Source organism: Spea bombifrons, chromosome 2, assembly GCF_027358695.1.
Source record: "Spea bombifrons isolate aSpeBom1 chromosome 2, aSpeBom1.2.pri, whole genome shotgun sequence".
Classification (NCBI taxonomy): domain Eukaryota; kingdom Metazoa; phylum Chordata; class Amphibia; order Anura; family Pelobatidae; genus Spea; species Spea bombifrons.
Window position 1 is genome coordinate 14366972 of NC_071088.1, and position 14410 is coordinate 14381381.

Consider the following 14410-nt stretch of genomic DNA (forward strand, 5'->3'; position numbering starts at 1 on the left):
ACTAATTTACAGACAGCTTTTATCGGTTATTTCCGTGGTACTTAAAACACGTAGTTTGAAACACTTGAAGGCTCTAAAGTTGTAGGTTTTTTTTTTTTTTTTTTTTTTTTTTTTTTATAAAGAGGCCACTAATACCACTGATAATATTATTTATGGATCCTATTCTGCTTGGCTTCTTTCTTACACTCATGTAAGGAAGTGAACATAGCTACCAACAGTCCCAAAATTGAAGGGATTTCATTTGTGACATTTGTCAAGAACTTTTAAGCATTTTAACAGGTTCCGTGACTGTATGACAATGACGAGTCGTTTGAGTGTACTGATTATTAGGTCTAAATCGGGTATAAACTACTGAGCCAACCAGAGCACGTAATAACCGTCTTAGCAAAGATGTAGGAAATTAAAAAAAGTTTACATCAGCAGCTATTAGTTTTTACAAAAAACAGACTCCACTGTGTGTGTTATTTCCCTTCAGATTGAAATCATTTATTAAACTTTATCTTATTTGCCTCTAGCGGTTTTTATTTTTATTAAAGGGACATTCATCTCTTTTTGGGGATCAGTGATACAAACTGTTCCTGTAACACATGAGAAGGAGCAGATCTTCACCTGTCCTACACTTCTCCCTCTGGCACAACAGTTGGGTCTCTGCGCATGTACACACCTCTGTGGCCAGTTGTGGCTTCTGGCCTTCTAGATAGGTGGACATATTGGATTATAGAAGTGGCAGCAGAGTGTTCACGTAGAGCATTTTTGGAGCCATAAGAGCCAATTATTACAAGAAACCCCTCTAATTTAACAAAATACTTTAAATAAATTACAACACTCCAAAAATGTGTTTAGAAATTAAATTGCGTAACTTCTTCTACACATCTATCATTGTGACAAAGTCCCATAAAAGTCCCACTAAATCCTCCTAGACATACCCCAAAAGCAAAAGTCTTACTGTTTGGGCAGCTGAAATGTTAGTAGACATCTCAGTATTTCTAAAGCAATCAAAGTTTTCACAAGTAGATATTTCAAACAAAAAAAAACAAACAAAAACTTGCAGTTCTTTTTAGTTACGAGTCATTAGCAATGCATGTTTTTTACATTTGAACATTTCTTAAGTTTAATTATACTCGGTCCACAGATACCAAAATCACACAGATTGAAAACAATTGAAAAGATAATTAAGTAACTCCATAGAGAAATATGGATATGTCTAATGCTCTCATTGTCTCCATAAACATCAACAGTGATGCATGGATAATCGTAGAAACATCTGAATGGATATACCACGGAGGTTCTGCTTGCGGTAATTAATTTTAAGTTGTTTCTTGTAAAACTCCAAACTCTATAATGACAAGAAGTAAGAAGAGCAAGCTATGCAAGTTAAAAACACTAGGGTGCTAATTGAATTGGAAAATAAATTAATAAATAAAAATCATTAGTTTGTCCAGAGTTTGCGCATCCAAGATTCATAGTTTGCTTCTGTCAGTTTTCTTGTTTAATTGGATTTTCCGGCCGTATTGTTTAGTGCTGTTTGCCAACTTATGAGTTCCACGAGCCAATTAATTTAAAATTCAGTGATAAATTTAGTTGTCACTTTCATTTTATTGTAAGCCATCTGCCAAAAGAAATATCTATTAAATATATAAAACAACAGGCAAACATACACATCTGTTTACCTATAGAATGTATAGGCGGTTATTCGGCTGGAATCAGACGTTAATTACCCATTCTGCAGCTTCTCAAATATCATCATGATTTCCATGAAGAAAGCGGTGTTTTGTCTAATTAGTAATCACTGGCAAAGCTCTGAGACGGACACTTGTAAAAAGGGCAAGTGTGAGATGTTTTCTCGTGGTCTTCTTCAAGAAGTCTGCTGATTATGAAAGCCTGCTTTCTGAAACAAAGCAACTGCTTAAATAACTAGTCTATAGTTCTAATGAAAAGGGAAGCTCTTTAATGAATTAATTTGATGATGATAAAGGTTCTGTATAATTCTTAATTTAAGAACTATTACATTCTATGTTTTCAAGCCATTTGTACATATTTTAGGATGTTGTTTGGTCCACAACATGTTTAGATGCCCTTCATCTAATCTGTATTATGATGTCTTAATTATCAGAGTTATTAAACAGTTACATTTGAAAGGACCGCTAGTCTGTTGGAATTAACTGGAATACAGGCGATCACACAGGGCTGGGCTTAGTATCAGACATCTCAGTCCAACTGTCAAGACCTTATTTCCAAGGTGTTTTCATACTCCACAAATGGTTTATAATTCCATGAGATGGACACTTAATAGAAACTGACCATTTTTCCGGATGTAAATCCCCTCACTGCATTAGTCACTTCCACTTTTGGTAGCGGCTGTTCCACTTGTCTACCACATCTTTGATAATGTTATCAGACTCCGCATTATCATGGCTGCCACCCTCACAACGTGCAAGGAGGACTTAAGCCAGACAGAAAATAAATACGCAAGGGATCACCAGTGATGGATGGAGTTCTCCAGCTTTCATATTTAGGGGGAGGCACATGGGGGGACAGGGACCAAAGTAGGGGGGGGCAATTATAAAATGCTACATATACACTATATATATATAATATATATATATATATATATATATATATATATATGCATTTGCTCTGAAAAAAACCCTTATCTTATAATCGATAAAATCGATTCAACTAATTGATAATGAAATTTGTTGGCAACGATTTTCATTATGGATTATTATTGATTTTATCGATTAGTTGTTGCAGCCCTAAATAAGTTATATAGATTGTAAGCTTGTGAGCCGGGTCCTCTTGACCCAATTTATCGGTTTGTCTTAGTCCATCAGTTCTAGTTTTGTCAGACCCTTTGAATGTAGGGACTGCAAGAAGCGCTGCGTGGATTGTTGGCACCATATAATAATATTCCAGTTATGTTTGCAGTTTATTTATACCCACAGATTAATCATTGGGTAACTAGCGCTATTAGCTTATTCAGCAAAATTATATTATGTATTGTTTTATGAGGCACCATCATTTTCCGCTGCGCTGTAAAATGGGTAATCAGGACGTAACAATTAGTATATAACATTACAATTCGACTTACAGAAACAACAGCACTGCTCAAAGGAGCTTACAATTTAAATGTTCAAACATGTCACTGTTGTAGATTTTCCAAAGACTAACGTGTGTGTGTGTGTGTGTGTGTGTGTGTGTGTGTGTGTGTGTGTGTGTGTGTGTGTGTGTTCGTTCAACGGGGTGGCACAGCATGATGTAAGGGGGGGGCATGGAGTTCCATCTAGTTTAAGACAGTCTCAACAATCTGTGTCATAGATTAGCCCAGTGCTCGATAATACAGTAGTAGCTTTTCTATGTCGTTAAGTGTTCATGAGTTTAACATTGACAATTTTCTATGTTTTAATATAATTATAGCATGCAGTAACCTTGTTCTCCAAAGGTCAAGCCAGAGACAGTAATGATAAACAAATGGCACCCAAGAGTGCATTTTATTAATGCCCTTGGAGTTTTATCCTCACTTAAGTGCAAAATGATGAGTTCCCGAAGAAATTCAGAGAATACTAAACTCTGCTGGTGTTATCAATATTTGAAGATAGACATCGGGCAGATAAGCAGATGCTAAAAAATCAATTGACTTGACAGCTACAATCACTGATCTGAACAAATCCATTTTTGTAGAGCACGCATTGGTTTGTCTCCTCCTAAGATCAGACTTATCTGCAGTTTCTAGATCACTTACAGCAGGAAAATATGGGCAAACTACATGGACCGAATGGCTCTTACCTGCTGTCTAGGTCTGTGTGTCTGTTTCATTTGAGCCAAGTGTAATAAATGATAATTTAGGAAATTAATGTATTGTTATAAACATAAGGTAGAGGATTATATTTAGTATTTGTCCAAATCTATCATGATTCTGTGCGGTAAAATCATTCTGTACCTACAAAGGGCAGAATGTATAGATCAGTATCCCTGCTAAAAGGGTTTAAAGCGCCCCTTAATTAAAAAAAAGTATTTACAGAGTAAACGTTGCCGCTGTCTTTCGTTACACTGGTCAACTTAAACTCAGGACCCTTGTCACCTTTTGTTTCCGTCCAAACAGCTATCGGATGTACCACTCAGCTTGTTTGCCTGCTGAACAGCGCTGCAGAATAATACACTAACTAGCACTCACACACGCAAACATATTGTCCATAATACGTTGTCCATCTCAGTTATTATTTGAGACTACGGAGCGAAAAACTACAAGATCTGCACCAACAAATCTGCTAAATCCTAAAGTGTCACAGAATTCAGCGGGATGTATAAGTTTGCTAATGATTTTTCAAGTCCATACATGGGAGCCTAGAGGTCCCTTTCCTCGCCATAGGACTGTGTCCTGTGAGATCTAGAAGCTGCATGGGGCACAACCAGCCACAACTGGGAAGGAGAAAGGGATACCAACTGGGAAGGTAAGAATCCTTAGATATCAAGTTACTTTATAAGTGAACCAAGGCAGGTTAGCAAAATAGTGAACGGTCTGGATGATAACAAATATCAGGAAAGACTATAATATCCCGATATGTATAGTTTGGAGGAAGGAAGAGCCATTTAAATACTTAAAGGGCTTTAACAAAGCACAGGAGGGAAGTTTATTTCAAAGGTTGCGAAACATTAGAATAAGTGGTCATCGTCTAAAACTAAAGGGTCGGAGGATTAGATGTGATGAAACCGATTTGTGATTGAATGCGGTGGTAGAAATGGTAGAGACTATTAGAGTAAGGGTATGTAAACATGTATGGGATAGGCATACGGCTATCCTTAATCTAAGACAAGATCAAGGACTGAATCAGACTGGATGGTTATTATCTGCCGTCACAATGTTAATCAGGTTTAAACAATCTGAAGGGCAAACCAATTAACTATCCGGCTACAGTATTTCCTGAAACTTAGCCTAAGTGGGACAGGCAGGGACAAGAAGATTCTAGTTGGGGCAGAACACAAAAGAAGCCCTAAGTATCTGAGAGGGTGCTTGTAGGGACCCAAACCAGAAAATCCCAATTTTATCCAGCGCATGCTTCATGCAGAATTAACTTGTGGATTTTGTTAAAAATTGGATTAAACAGAGAGTTGATGGCTCTGACTGGTCGGGTTCTTTAATAGTTACTGGGCAGCAGTTTACACTGAAACGCAGACAGCGAGGCCAATATGTTTACGGAGCATCAGTAAAAATGGATATTGAGGTCACTTTGATTCCTAGAGAAAAAAAAAAATGGTTTAACGTTACTGGTCTCTGGAGCTCCTTGGATGAGATGATCCATAAACATGATGTTATGGACAGCTCTCTGTCAGAAAAGTGATTACTCTATACACTGAGCTGGACCAGGCTGAGCGTCTCCCGAGCTTGACGCTGTAACAGCGCAGTGAAAGTTTATCTCACGTTGTGTTCATTACTTTAAGCCGGTATCTACAATTATAAATCTGAGAGACTCTATCATCAATATGACTCTATATGTAAGATCATCAAACAAGGGAACGTCTTTAAAATCCCCCACACAAGCCATGCTATAAAGAGACATATATTCTTCTACTTAAAAGCCCTTTTGCTATGCACAACATGAAGAATAAATGTTCCCTTGTTCTAAAAATATTTTAAGATTTCCCAATTAAAAAATCGTTTCAAATTTAGATTGCGTTAAGCTCACAAAGATTATAAAGCAAAAGTCGGATGCCCATGGCTATATGGTTAGCAATAAAAGCAGCTGGCATACAGTAAGGTAAATGTCATTACTCTCTGAAGAACAGAGTTTCCATGTAAACATTATTAATTGGCGGTGTTAGACCATATAACAATAAAATATTACCTACAGCCTTTGGCAATACAAAATAATATGTTACAAACCATTTTGAAGTGATTCCCATACTTCTACTTTCATGGCAGATGTTGCCATCGAATACAGAATGGGAGACCACTAAACAAACACAACACTCCCAACACTTCTGTTTTAGGGCTTGTGGTCCCAGTAAAGCCCAGGGGAGAAGGGTTTTATTCTGGTTTCATGGGACTTTGTGACCTACTGATGTCACTGAGTAAAACAGAAGACCGATGTATTATATTTATACAATTTAGTTTATAAACCCATAAATCCATCCTTTTCATGCAAAAACAAAAAACTCTTGGAAATCAGGAGAATAAGAGGAATTTAGGTTGTAAATAGAGACTGTCCCGCATAAAACAGGGGCACTTGGGAGGTATTCAACATGGCCAGGTTACATGGATCCAGTAAACGGCATCTGTCAGAACATTGATGTACGGAGTTCATGCACACCATTAATTTCTATTAATGTTAAAAGTGCACGTTCTCATAATTACTCATTATGTACAAGCTGCAGATCTATTAAGAGGCCTATATCAATATGATCCTTATGCAGATAGGCCATACAGAGATGAAGGTTCTCCAAGGCATTTATAGAAATAATATATTTGCTACCAAGAGAAATTGTACGGTCTTCTTTCCAAGTAAAAAAAAAGCCTTGAAAAATACATGATGATCTTGCATTCCTTTAGTAGTCCTTCAAGAGGAGAGATCTTAGAGACACAAGAGGACCCAGGTGCTCTACTAAAAGATTTTTCACTCACCTATGAAATTAAGATATCCTTCCCCTCCCAGAGAATGCGTTATCAGGCGCAGCATTTTATGAAGCTGAATCCCACGGTCAACAACAGCAGTTAAAGGGGACAGCACACTCATATTAGAATACATTTCAGCATCCATCAGCCAAAACGCTAGAGTCTTGTCTCCAACTAGAGCCTAAAAAAAGAAAAAGCACTTGTTAAAGATTCATCCTGTGAGTATCATTCCGGTATTAATGTTCCCTAACAGTTTGAATACATGATTGTGGATCATTCCCTTAACGAAGCTTGTGGCCTAATTTTCAATAAGAAAAATAAACGAATGGTAAAAGGAAAAAAAAACACCATGATTATCATCATTCATTTGTGGCACCACCTCGGCCGCATGCATGGCCCATCAGCTTCAAAGGGGGTGAAGACAGGTGGTTCTGCAGGGTGTTTCACATGGAAAGAGTCTGCTTAGCCCAAGGGAGTCTATTCAAAAGGGAGAGTTGACTGGAGAGTTGTGCTTGCAGCCCCTTGACTTTACCATTTATTATGAAATCTCAAACCCAGTGAGCTTCTACATCAGGGACAGCATGGCTGTATAATGTACAGATAAGTCATCAAGATTCTTGCTGATTTAACTATTTCATTAGTTTCTTTATAATAGGCATTTTTATTACTGACTTCCAGCCCCACATAAACACACGCTCGCATATTACCTGGTCGTGGCTCTCAGAATAGGCAATGCATTTTTCATTATGTCTCCTATTGATGAGCGTGTGCACTATATCACCCATGTTCCAGTCTTCATCCTTCATCTCTTTCAAAATCTGCATAAAAAGAAAAGTACTCCTCAAAATAATTATATATCAAACATGTCTGCTTTCTTTCATTTATGTCGAGTAGTTCTGGAACTTTAAGTATGTATTACCGGATTTCTGAGTATTGTACCAAACGCCTTTATCCCTCAGAACTATAAATGAACATGTCTAGTTCGTACTGTGTTCTTATACACCATCACATTAAACGTGAGTGAAAAAGCTGATATATGGACCACTTTAAACTTAGTAGCATAGAAACTCATTCATCCACTTGCACACTATGGGTCCCGCAATATCGCAAGCACAGAATTTCTTAAAATGGCAACAGTACGGAGCTAAAAACTTTTTTGCTAGGGCACTGCTGGACCATAGCTGGAATGATGAAATAAACCTTGATACAAGTCCTGACATTATCTATTTAATAGGAAATTAACCTCACCAAGCTAAAGACTAGTGATCTGCTAGAATGGCAGACTGGGAAGGGAAAGACACAGAGATTAGAAATGTAACTTAATACTGATGGAATATAGTTTACTCTAATTCATAACCTAAACAAACAATGGGGTTATGTGCTTATTATCGAGGTAATCATTATCATAAATACAAAGAAACTTCTGTCAAAGAAAGCAGATTTTAAATAGTACTTTAGGTTTTTTTTCTTCTTGTTTGTAGTATAGCTATGTAGTCAAGAAGTGTACAAGGCAGAAGGCGAAGCAGTGAAAAGGAGAAAAGATTGAAGCGGACCATTGGTAGGTAAGCACTGGCGTTAAATGTAAACTTAAGTAAAATTAAGTTATCCCGAGGGTTGAAAATGAAGTGTTACCATATTTCCCCAGGTATAGGACGCACCCCTATGTTTGGGGGCTGAAATAAAAAAAAAATATTTGATAAAGTTATTGTACTGGCTGCCTGGGCATGTTGTGAGTGTGATTGATGTTGGCTGCTAGCAACTGTTAGCAATCACACTCCTATCATGCTCAGGCAGCCAGTACATGCACATCACTTTCAGCCTCCCTGTTCCCCCTACAAACGGATCCATGCTAACACACACATATACATACATACATTTACTCCCCCACCTTACCTGAACTGCAGATCTTCTGCTGCCGCTCGCTGACTTCCATGGGGGCCGCTGTTTCCCAGGAGCAGGAACAGGAACTGAGCGGAGTCATGTGATGTGATGTGCATTCACGTGACTCCACTGGGTTCCTGTGCAGCCGCGGTGGATCAAGGTAAGCAGCAGGTCTACCACCACTGTATAAGACGCACCAAATTTCTAGACCCCAATTTTTTCTAAAAAAGGTGTGTCTTATACATGGGAAAATACGGTAAGTATATATTGATTACATATGGAATGTTATGTTAAACAATGATGAGCAGAGGGGTGGGAGATACCCTTTAAAAAGGTGGTGTTCATAAAGACACAATATCATGGTAAATGGTGTATATAGAGCTATACTACACGTTGGCTAACCTTTATCCATTTATCAGGCACAGCCATTGCTAGACGATAATCAAATCCTCCGCCACCTTGTTCCGTCGGGCAGCAGAGAGCCGGCATTCCTGACACATCCTGAATAAAGAAAAAATAAGATGTTTAAAAATGGCGTGGAACTGCATAGCTATCCTGGAAAATGTCATACAATTATTTCCATTATAAGTGGATTTGAAAATAAGAAATGAAGGCGATGGAAAACCTTTAATCATTTACTTTTGCATCACAAAAGGTGCTTAGCAACGAGAACGGCATTATTCATACTCTATATAGGAGTGTAATATTTCATTTTGGTTTTACATTACAAGGTACTACAGTCTATTAATCTATATTTGGCCTATGACTATGATAAAATGAAAATCATATTTTCGGGGACACTAAGCAAAACTTTTTTAAAATTGTTGTCATTTAACACAATAACATTTACAGAAGAAAACGTATAATCTATAAAAATGCACGCTAAGGATAATCTTAGAAGACTACTGCAGATTTCAATATTTTCTTTTTGTATTTCAGATGTGATGTATAGTCGTCTTCTAACACATATAGAAGAAGAAAAAAAAATTACTCATTCCTCTGTGTACATTTAACAATAAATGAGTAATATGTTTCCTGCTTGTAACATCTCGGAATAAATTCAGTTTTCAGCTTTGCAAACGTATTTGTTCAAAATCATATACTGGTAATTTTCCCCAAAAGGCTAGTTTTCAGAAAATTAACACTGCCTGCTTGCACAGCAAGAACATCCTAATGCTTTCCAAATGTGCGTTAAGCCTTAGCAGTAGGACGCAAGGTTATTTCAATGACCATTGCCTTCAGACATAACATTGTATCCGGCGCAGCATGTTGAAATGTAACCTTCTCATTCATAAATGTAAACAGCATCCTAATTCCTACTCTCACATTGTTTTATGTCAGCGACGCATTTGGCCAATCAATTTAACATCCACTTGTCTGCAGAAACACAATAATCATCCAGCTTCTTTTTAGCTAGAGTAGTCACAATAAAACGGCTGAAAGGCTGAGAGCCGCAGGTTTGGGAAGGTGGTGGTAGCCTGCAAATAGGGTGGGATGTGTTGTGGAGGGCACGGCAGGGCTGTTGGACGGCGATGTGATGGGATCTCATGGAGCTTAGGAAAAAGTGAGCTAAAACAAGGCAAGGGAGCCGCAATATAGAGCTGGTTCCGACCTTCACTCTGCTGCCATGGGTCAGACCCTATCATGAGTTAAGACAGAAGAAGTGGCTTATCTGCAATGTTCAGGGTTTGGAGTGGAAGGGGGGGGGTGTTACTTATTATTTCTTTCTTATTTATAGAGTGCTAGTGGATTCCATGGCAATTGTACTAAACAACCTCTTACAGAAAAGTTTAGGCAAAAAGTGTGTTTGAAGGACATAACGGTATAATAAAAAATGAAAAAACTGCATCATCAACTATGATAAAAACTATGAACTCGAAAAACAAATATACGGAAACATTTTTTATATTTTTTCTCTAGTCCATATATCTTCGAGAACTGGCAGCCAGAACATTTTCTGCAGAGCTCTTCCCAGAAATTATACAAATTAATAACATGCACATATTAAATATGCCGGAACTTTCAGTGTGACCTTTCTAGATCTCTCTTTTCTAGGATTCACATAGAATCCAATATTTATCCCATTAATTTATTGAAGAGTCACATATTACGCTGACAATATGATTTTGGATCTCTTTTTCATGCTGTCAGGCTAGAGGCATGGTGGCTGGATGACTTCTGATCTGTCCCCGTTGGCTAAGCATTTGCATGAAAGCAGTACACATTGAAACATATGCCTGCCTCTGGGCTTTAAAACAGTGAGGGAATTTAAACACGCATGGGGTGGGCATATGGGCATATATATATCCTGAAGATCCTGAAGAAAAGGCCAAGGACTGAATAAGGTCTGAAACGTCACATCAGGAAAAATTGGGAGACTAGATAAGTCAAAGGGTTCTTACCATTAAACTCAGTTTCTATTTACTACAGGAAGAGTCGGGAGGAGAGTTTGGAGAATAAATGTGTTTTATTATTTCTTTGGTTTCTCCAGCATTTAGGATTGAGTTGGCCATGCATGGGTAAGTAGATTAAGGAAACGCTCAGATTTAACTATACATTATGCAGGGCTTTCCAAACACTTCCCACAGTAGAAGATTGTCACTTGGTCGGTCCTTCAAAATTAATAGCGTTTACTACTTGAGAGTTTAGAGAAGAAATGTTTGTTTTTTTTTTTTTTATTTCACCGTTCATTGTGAATGACGAACAATGGCATGTTTGTCCACCATTTTGGGTTGTGCTGTGCCTTCTATGGGTAAGGAGACTAAAAAAAATGATGGAAAGCCCCCACCGAATAGAGTAAATAAAAGCAAAAGAAATGTACTTGTGCCAATACAGGCATAAAAGCAAAGTTCCCAAAGCGTTTTATAAACGTTATGCCAACAATAGGCGTATTCTATAAAGACGTGATTGAACACACTACCTCTGCTATTGTAATGGAATTTGGATAAAAAGAGTGGGTCATGTGATTTGCCAGCATGATGTACACAATGGAGTCTTCATCCACTTGTAATCCAAAATATTCACTGTAATCACCAGAGAATCCACATCCTGAAACACAAGAGAAAAAGGTTATTACGGTCATCTAGCATGCATAAAGGACAGCCATATACCTTCATAGAATTTACTGTGTCAATCTATGAGACATGTTTCTTCGATAGCATTTTTACCTATTCCGTGATGGTGATACAGCATGGATGTGACTCCATCAAAACGAAAACCATCAAAGCCATATTCTTCGATCCACCACCGTAAGTTTGATAGAAGGAATCGCAGAACTTCCCAGCTGTAAGGAAAATACCAGTGTTGCTATAAACACGTTTAAAACACCTTTTTATCTGTAGGGAGAATAGATATCTGAATAATGTCTCACACGTCACTAACCCTGTTGAAATTGTTCATAATCGTTATAATTAGGCATGCTAATTCCAGAACGGTCATGATCTGCAAAGATAACCTTAATTTTATAATGTCCCTTAACTCTACTAAAGAATACCTTCCTATAAGGCACATCCTGTAAGCCATTTACTCTCCCTAGACAGGTTTTAAAGCAAAGAGCAAATGGCAAAGTAAGGAAAGGTTAAATCTCTTGAGTGCCCCTGCTATATGTAGCGTGTACTTAAATTCACCTAGAGCTTAAGACAAACTTTATATTTTAGTATTTAATCAGTTCAACACAATGACCTCTTCGAAAGGTACACTTGTATTTATTTATTTATTTTTTTTGGTAATATTTCCCACCTAACGAAGAAGTCACATTTATTGGGTTTGCTGTGTATTTGATGCTTTGAAACCTTGAGGATGACCTTAGCCTTTCCATGTTAACAAATTTAATTTATTTCCCTGGCTTAGTGTTTTGATCCCAGCTCGACTTTGACTGTGAGTATGTCTGGACACCATGGCTACATTGCTTGAGTATTACTCAGCGATCCTAAATTATCCGCCCAGAGTACAAGTCCACTTGTCTTTACATTTGGTGTCCAAGAACTTTCTCAATAAGTATGTTGTAGGCAGCAGTCCTGGCAGCAACTGAGCACCCAGAGGCCCAACCAAAGGGGATAAAGGGGAATGTTGAAGTTAAACCCCACTGCTTGCAATCTAATCCTAGAGTCCTTTGAGAAGTTCAAATCTTAACAAATAAATATCATAAAAACACATTATATATTTATATGTATATACATACACACACACATATATATATATATATATATATATATATATATACATAAATACAGTGGCAAGAAAAGGTTGGATTTGCCTGGTTTTCTGCACTAATGGTTCATAAAATGTGATCTGATCTACATCTAAGTCAGCTGGTATAGACAAATACAGTGTGCTTAAGCTTTGCCTTCTTTTGGATCAACGGCAAGCAATTAACAGATATAGGAAAGGCTCAACTTGATGGACACATGTCTTTTTTTAAGCCTAAGTAACTATGTAATAAGTGAAGCCTCAGATTTAGTAACTAATCAAACCTCCTTGGCAGCAATAACCTCAAGCAAGGGTGAACCAGGTTCCCAGTACCGTTGTGGAGCGTCAAGGTGCTCGTTGGCAAACTTTAGGAAAACAGCAACGTTAAATTGGAGAGCAGCTGCCTCATCCGTCATCTCCTGTAGTGCATATGGTAGACTCATGAACAGAGTTAACCTTTTCCATGATTTAGTGTTGTTTTTTCACCTCATTGAAATGTGACTTTGAAATCATCATGGCTGGGCGCCCACTTCTAGGGAAAGTAGACACTACTTTATAAATAGTGTCCATTTATAAACAATTTGTCTGGCTGTGGACTGATGAATATGCAAACTCTTTGAGATTACTTTGCAACCCTTTCCAGATTTATGCAAGTCAACAGTTCTTGATTGTAGGTTTTTTTTTCGTGAGGCAGGGTTCACATCAACAGATGCTTCTTGAGGTTAGCAAACTCAAAATTTGAGTCTTTATTTTTATGTCAAAGTAGCTCTAACACACATCTGCAATCCCATTTCACTGATTGGACTCCAGGTTTGCCAACTCTTGACTCCAATTAGCTTTTATTGAAGTGACGAGCCTAGGGGTTCACATATCTCCAACACGCACAGTGATTGTTTGAATGACGCAATCACAGGGTTTGTTCATTATTTTAAGTAAGATGAAGATCATATATTTTAAGACAAGCTTATACAAAAGCAAGCATACCACTTACGTTTTATTGCCACTGTGTGTCATTATATATATATATATATATATATATATATATATATATATATATATATATATAAAACATTTTCTCTCTGAAGCCAGAGTGAAAGATAAGATCATTACATATTGTCCTAGAACTCTCTGCAATTTCTTTCCTCTGGCCCACTTCTCCTTTTACTCCAGAAACTAACTTTTCTCTTCCATTTTGCTCCTATTATTAACCAGAGTAAATTAATGTTCATCCTGGCATTTCCAACCTTGACAGCTTCTCTGAAGTTTTCTCTTTCATTTCCCAAATGTCATTGTACTATGTGAGGTGTACTGTGAAATGTGTGGGCATATGGTTGCTTGAAAGATACTTCTTATAAAACAATTAAATTTTTTTATGTAAGCGCCTAGCCAATCAGCACACAGAATCATATTGCCATGGGCTTAAAACTCGAGATAATCATTTAAAGTGAAAAAGTTAAAAGGCACATCTTGAACAGGCTGTGCATTGAAAAAAAAAAAGAGAGAAAAGAATATTAGGTTTAATATAGCAATAATCTGGTTTCAAAATCTTTTCCCCACCAGCGATTAAGAAGTCTTTTCTAGAATATTAATTAGCATTAAAAAATGAAAAAAATGCAAGGTGACTTTGAGAATAACTGAATAGTGCTATGCCAACGTGCGACACTTACAATGTACATATTTGCTGCGCTGAATATGTAATAACTGTACTAAGTTATCCGTTTTACCATTCAT

General features: G+C 37.4%; 1 protein-coding gene across 1 annotated transcript in view; it reads right to left on the reverse strand.

The window, feature by feature from the left end:
- GBE1 (1,4-alpha-glucan branching enzyme 1) overlaps positions 1-14410 on the reverse strand; it is a 59090-nt gene that overhangs the window by 14527 nt on the left and 30153 nt on the right. The window contains exons 8-12 of the mRNA XM_053456890.1: positions 11659-11774; positions 11412-11539; positions 8894-8992; positions 7318-7428; positions 6620-6791 (exon numbers count right to left, since the gene is read on the reverse strand). Coding sequence (XP_053312865.1) covers positions 6620-6791; positions 7318-7428; positions 8894-8992; positions 11412-11539; positions 11659-11774 — 626 coding nt within the window. The remainder of the gene's footprint in view (positions 1-6619; positions 6792-7317; positions 7429-8893; positions 8993-11411; positions 11540-11658; positions 11775-14410) is intronic.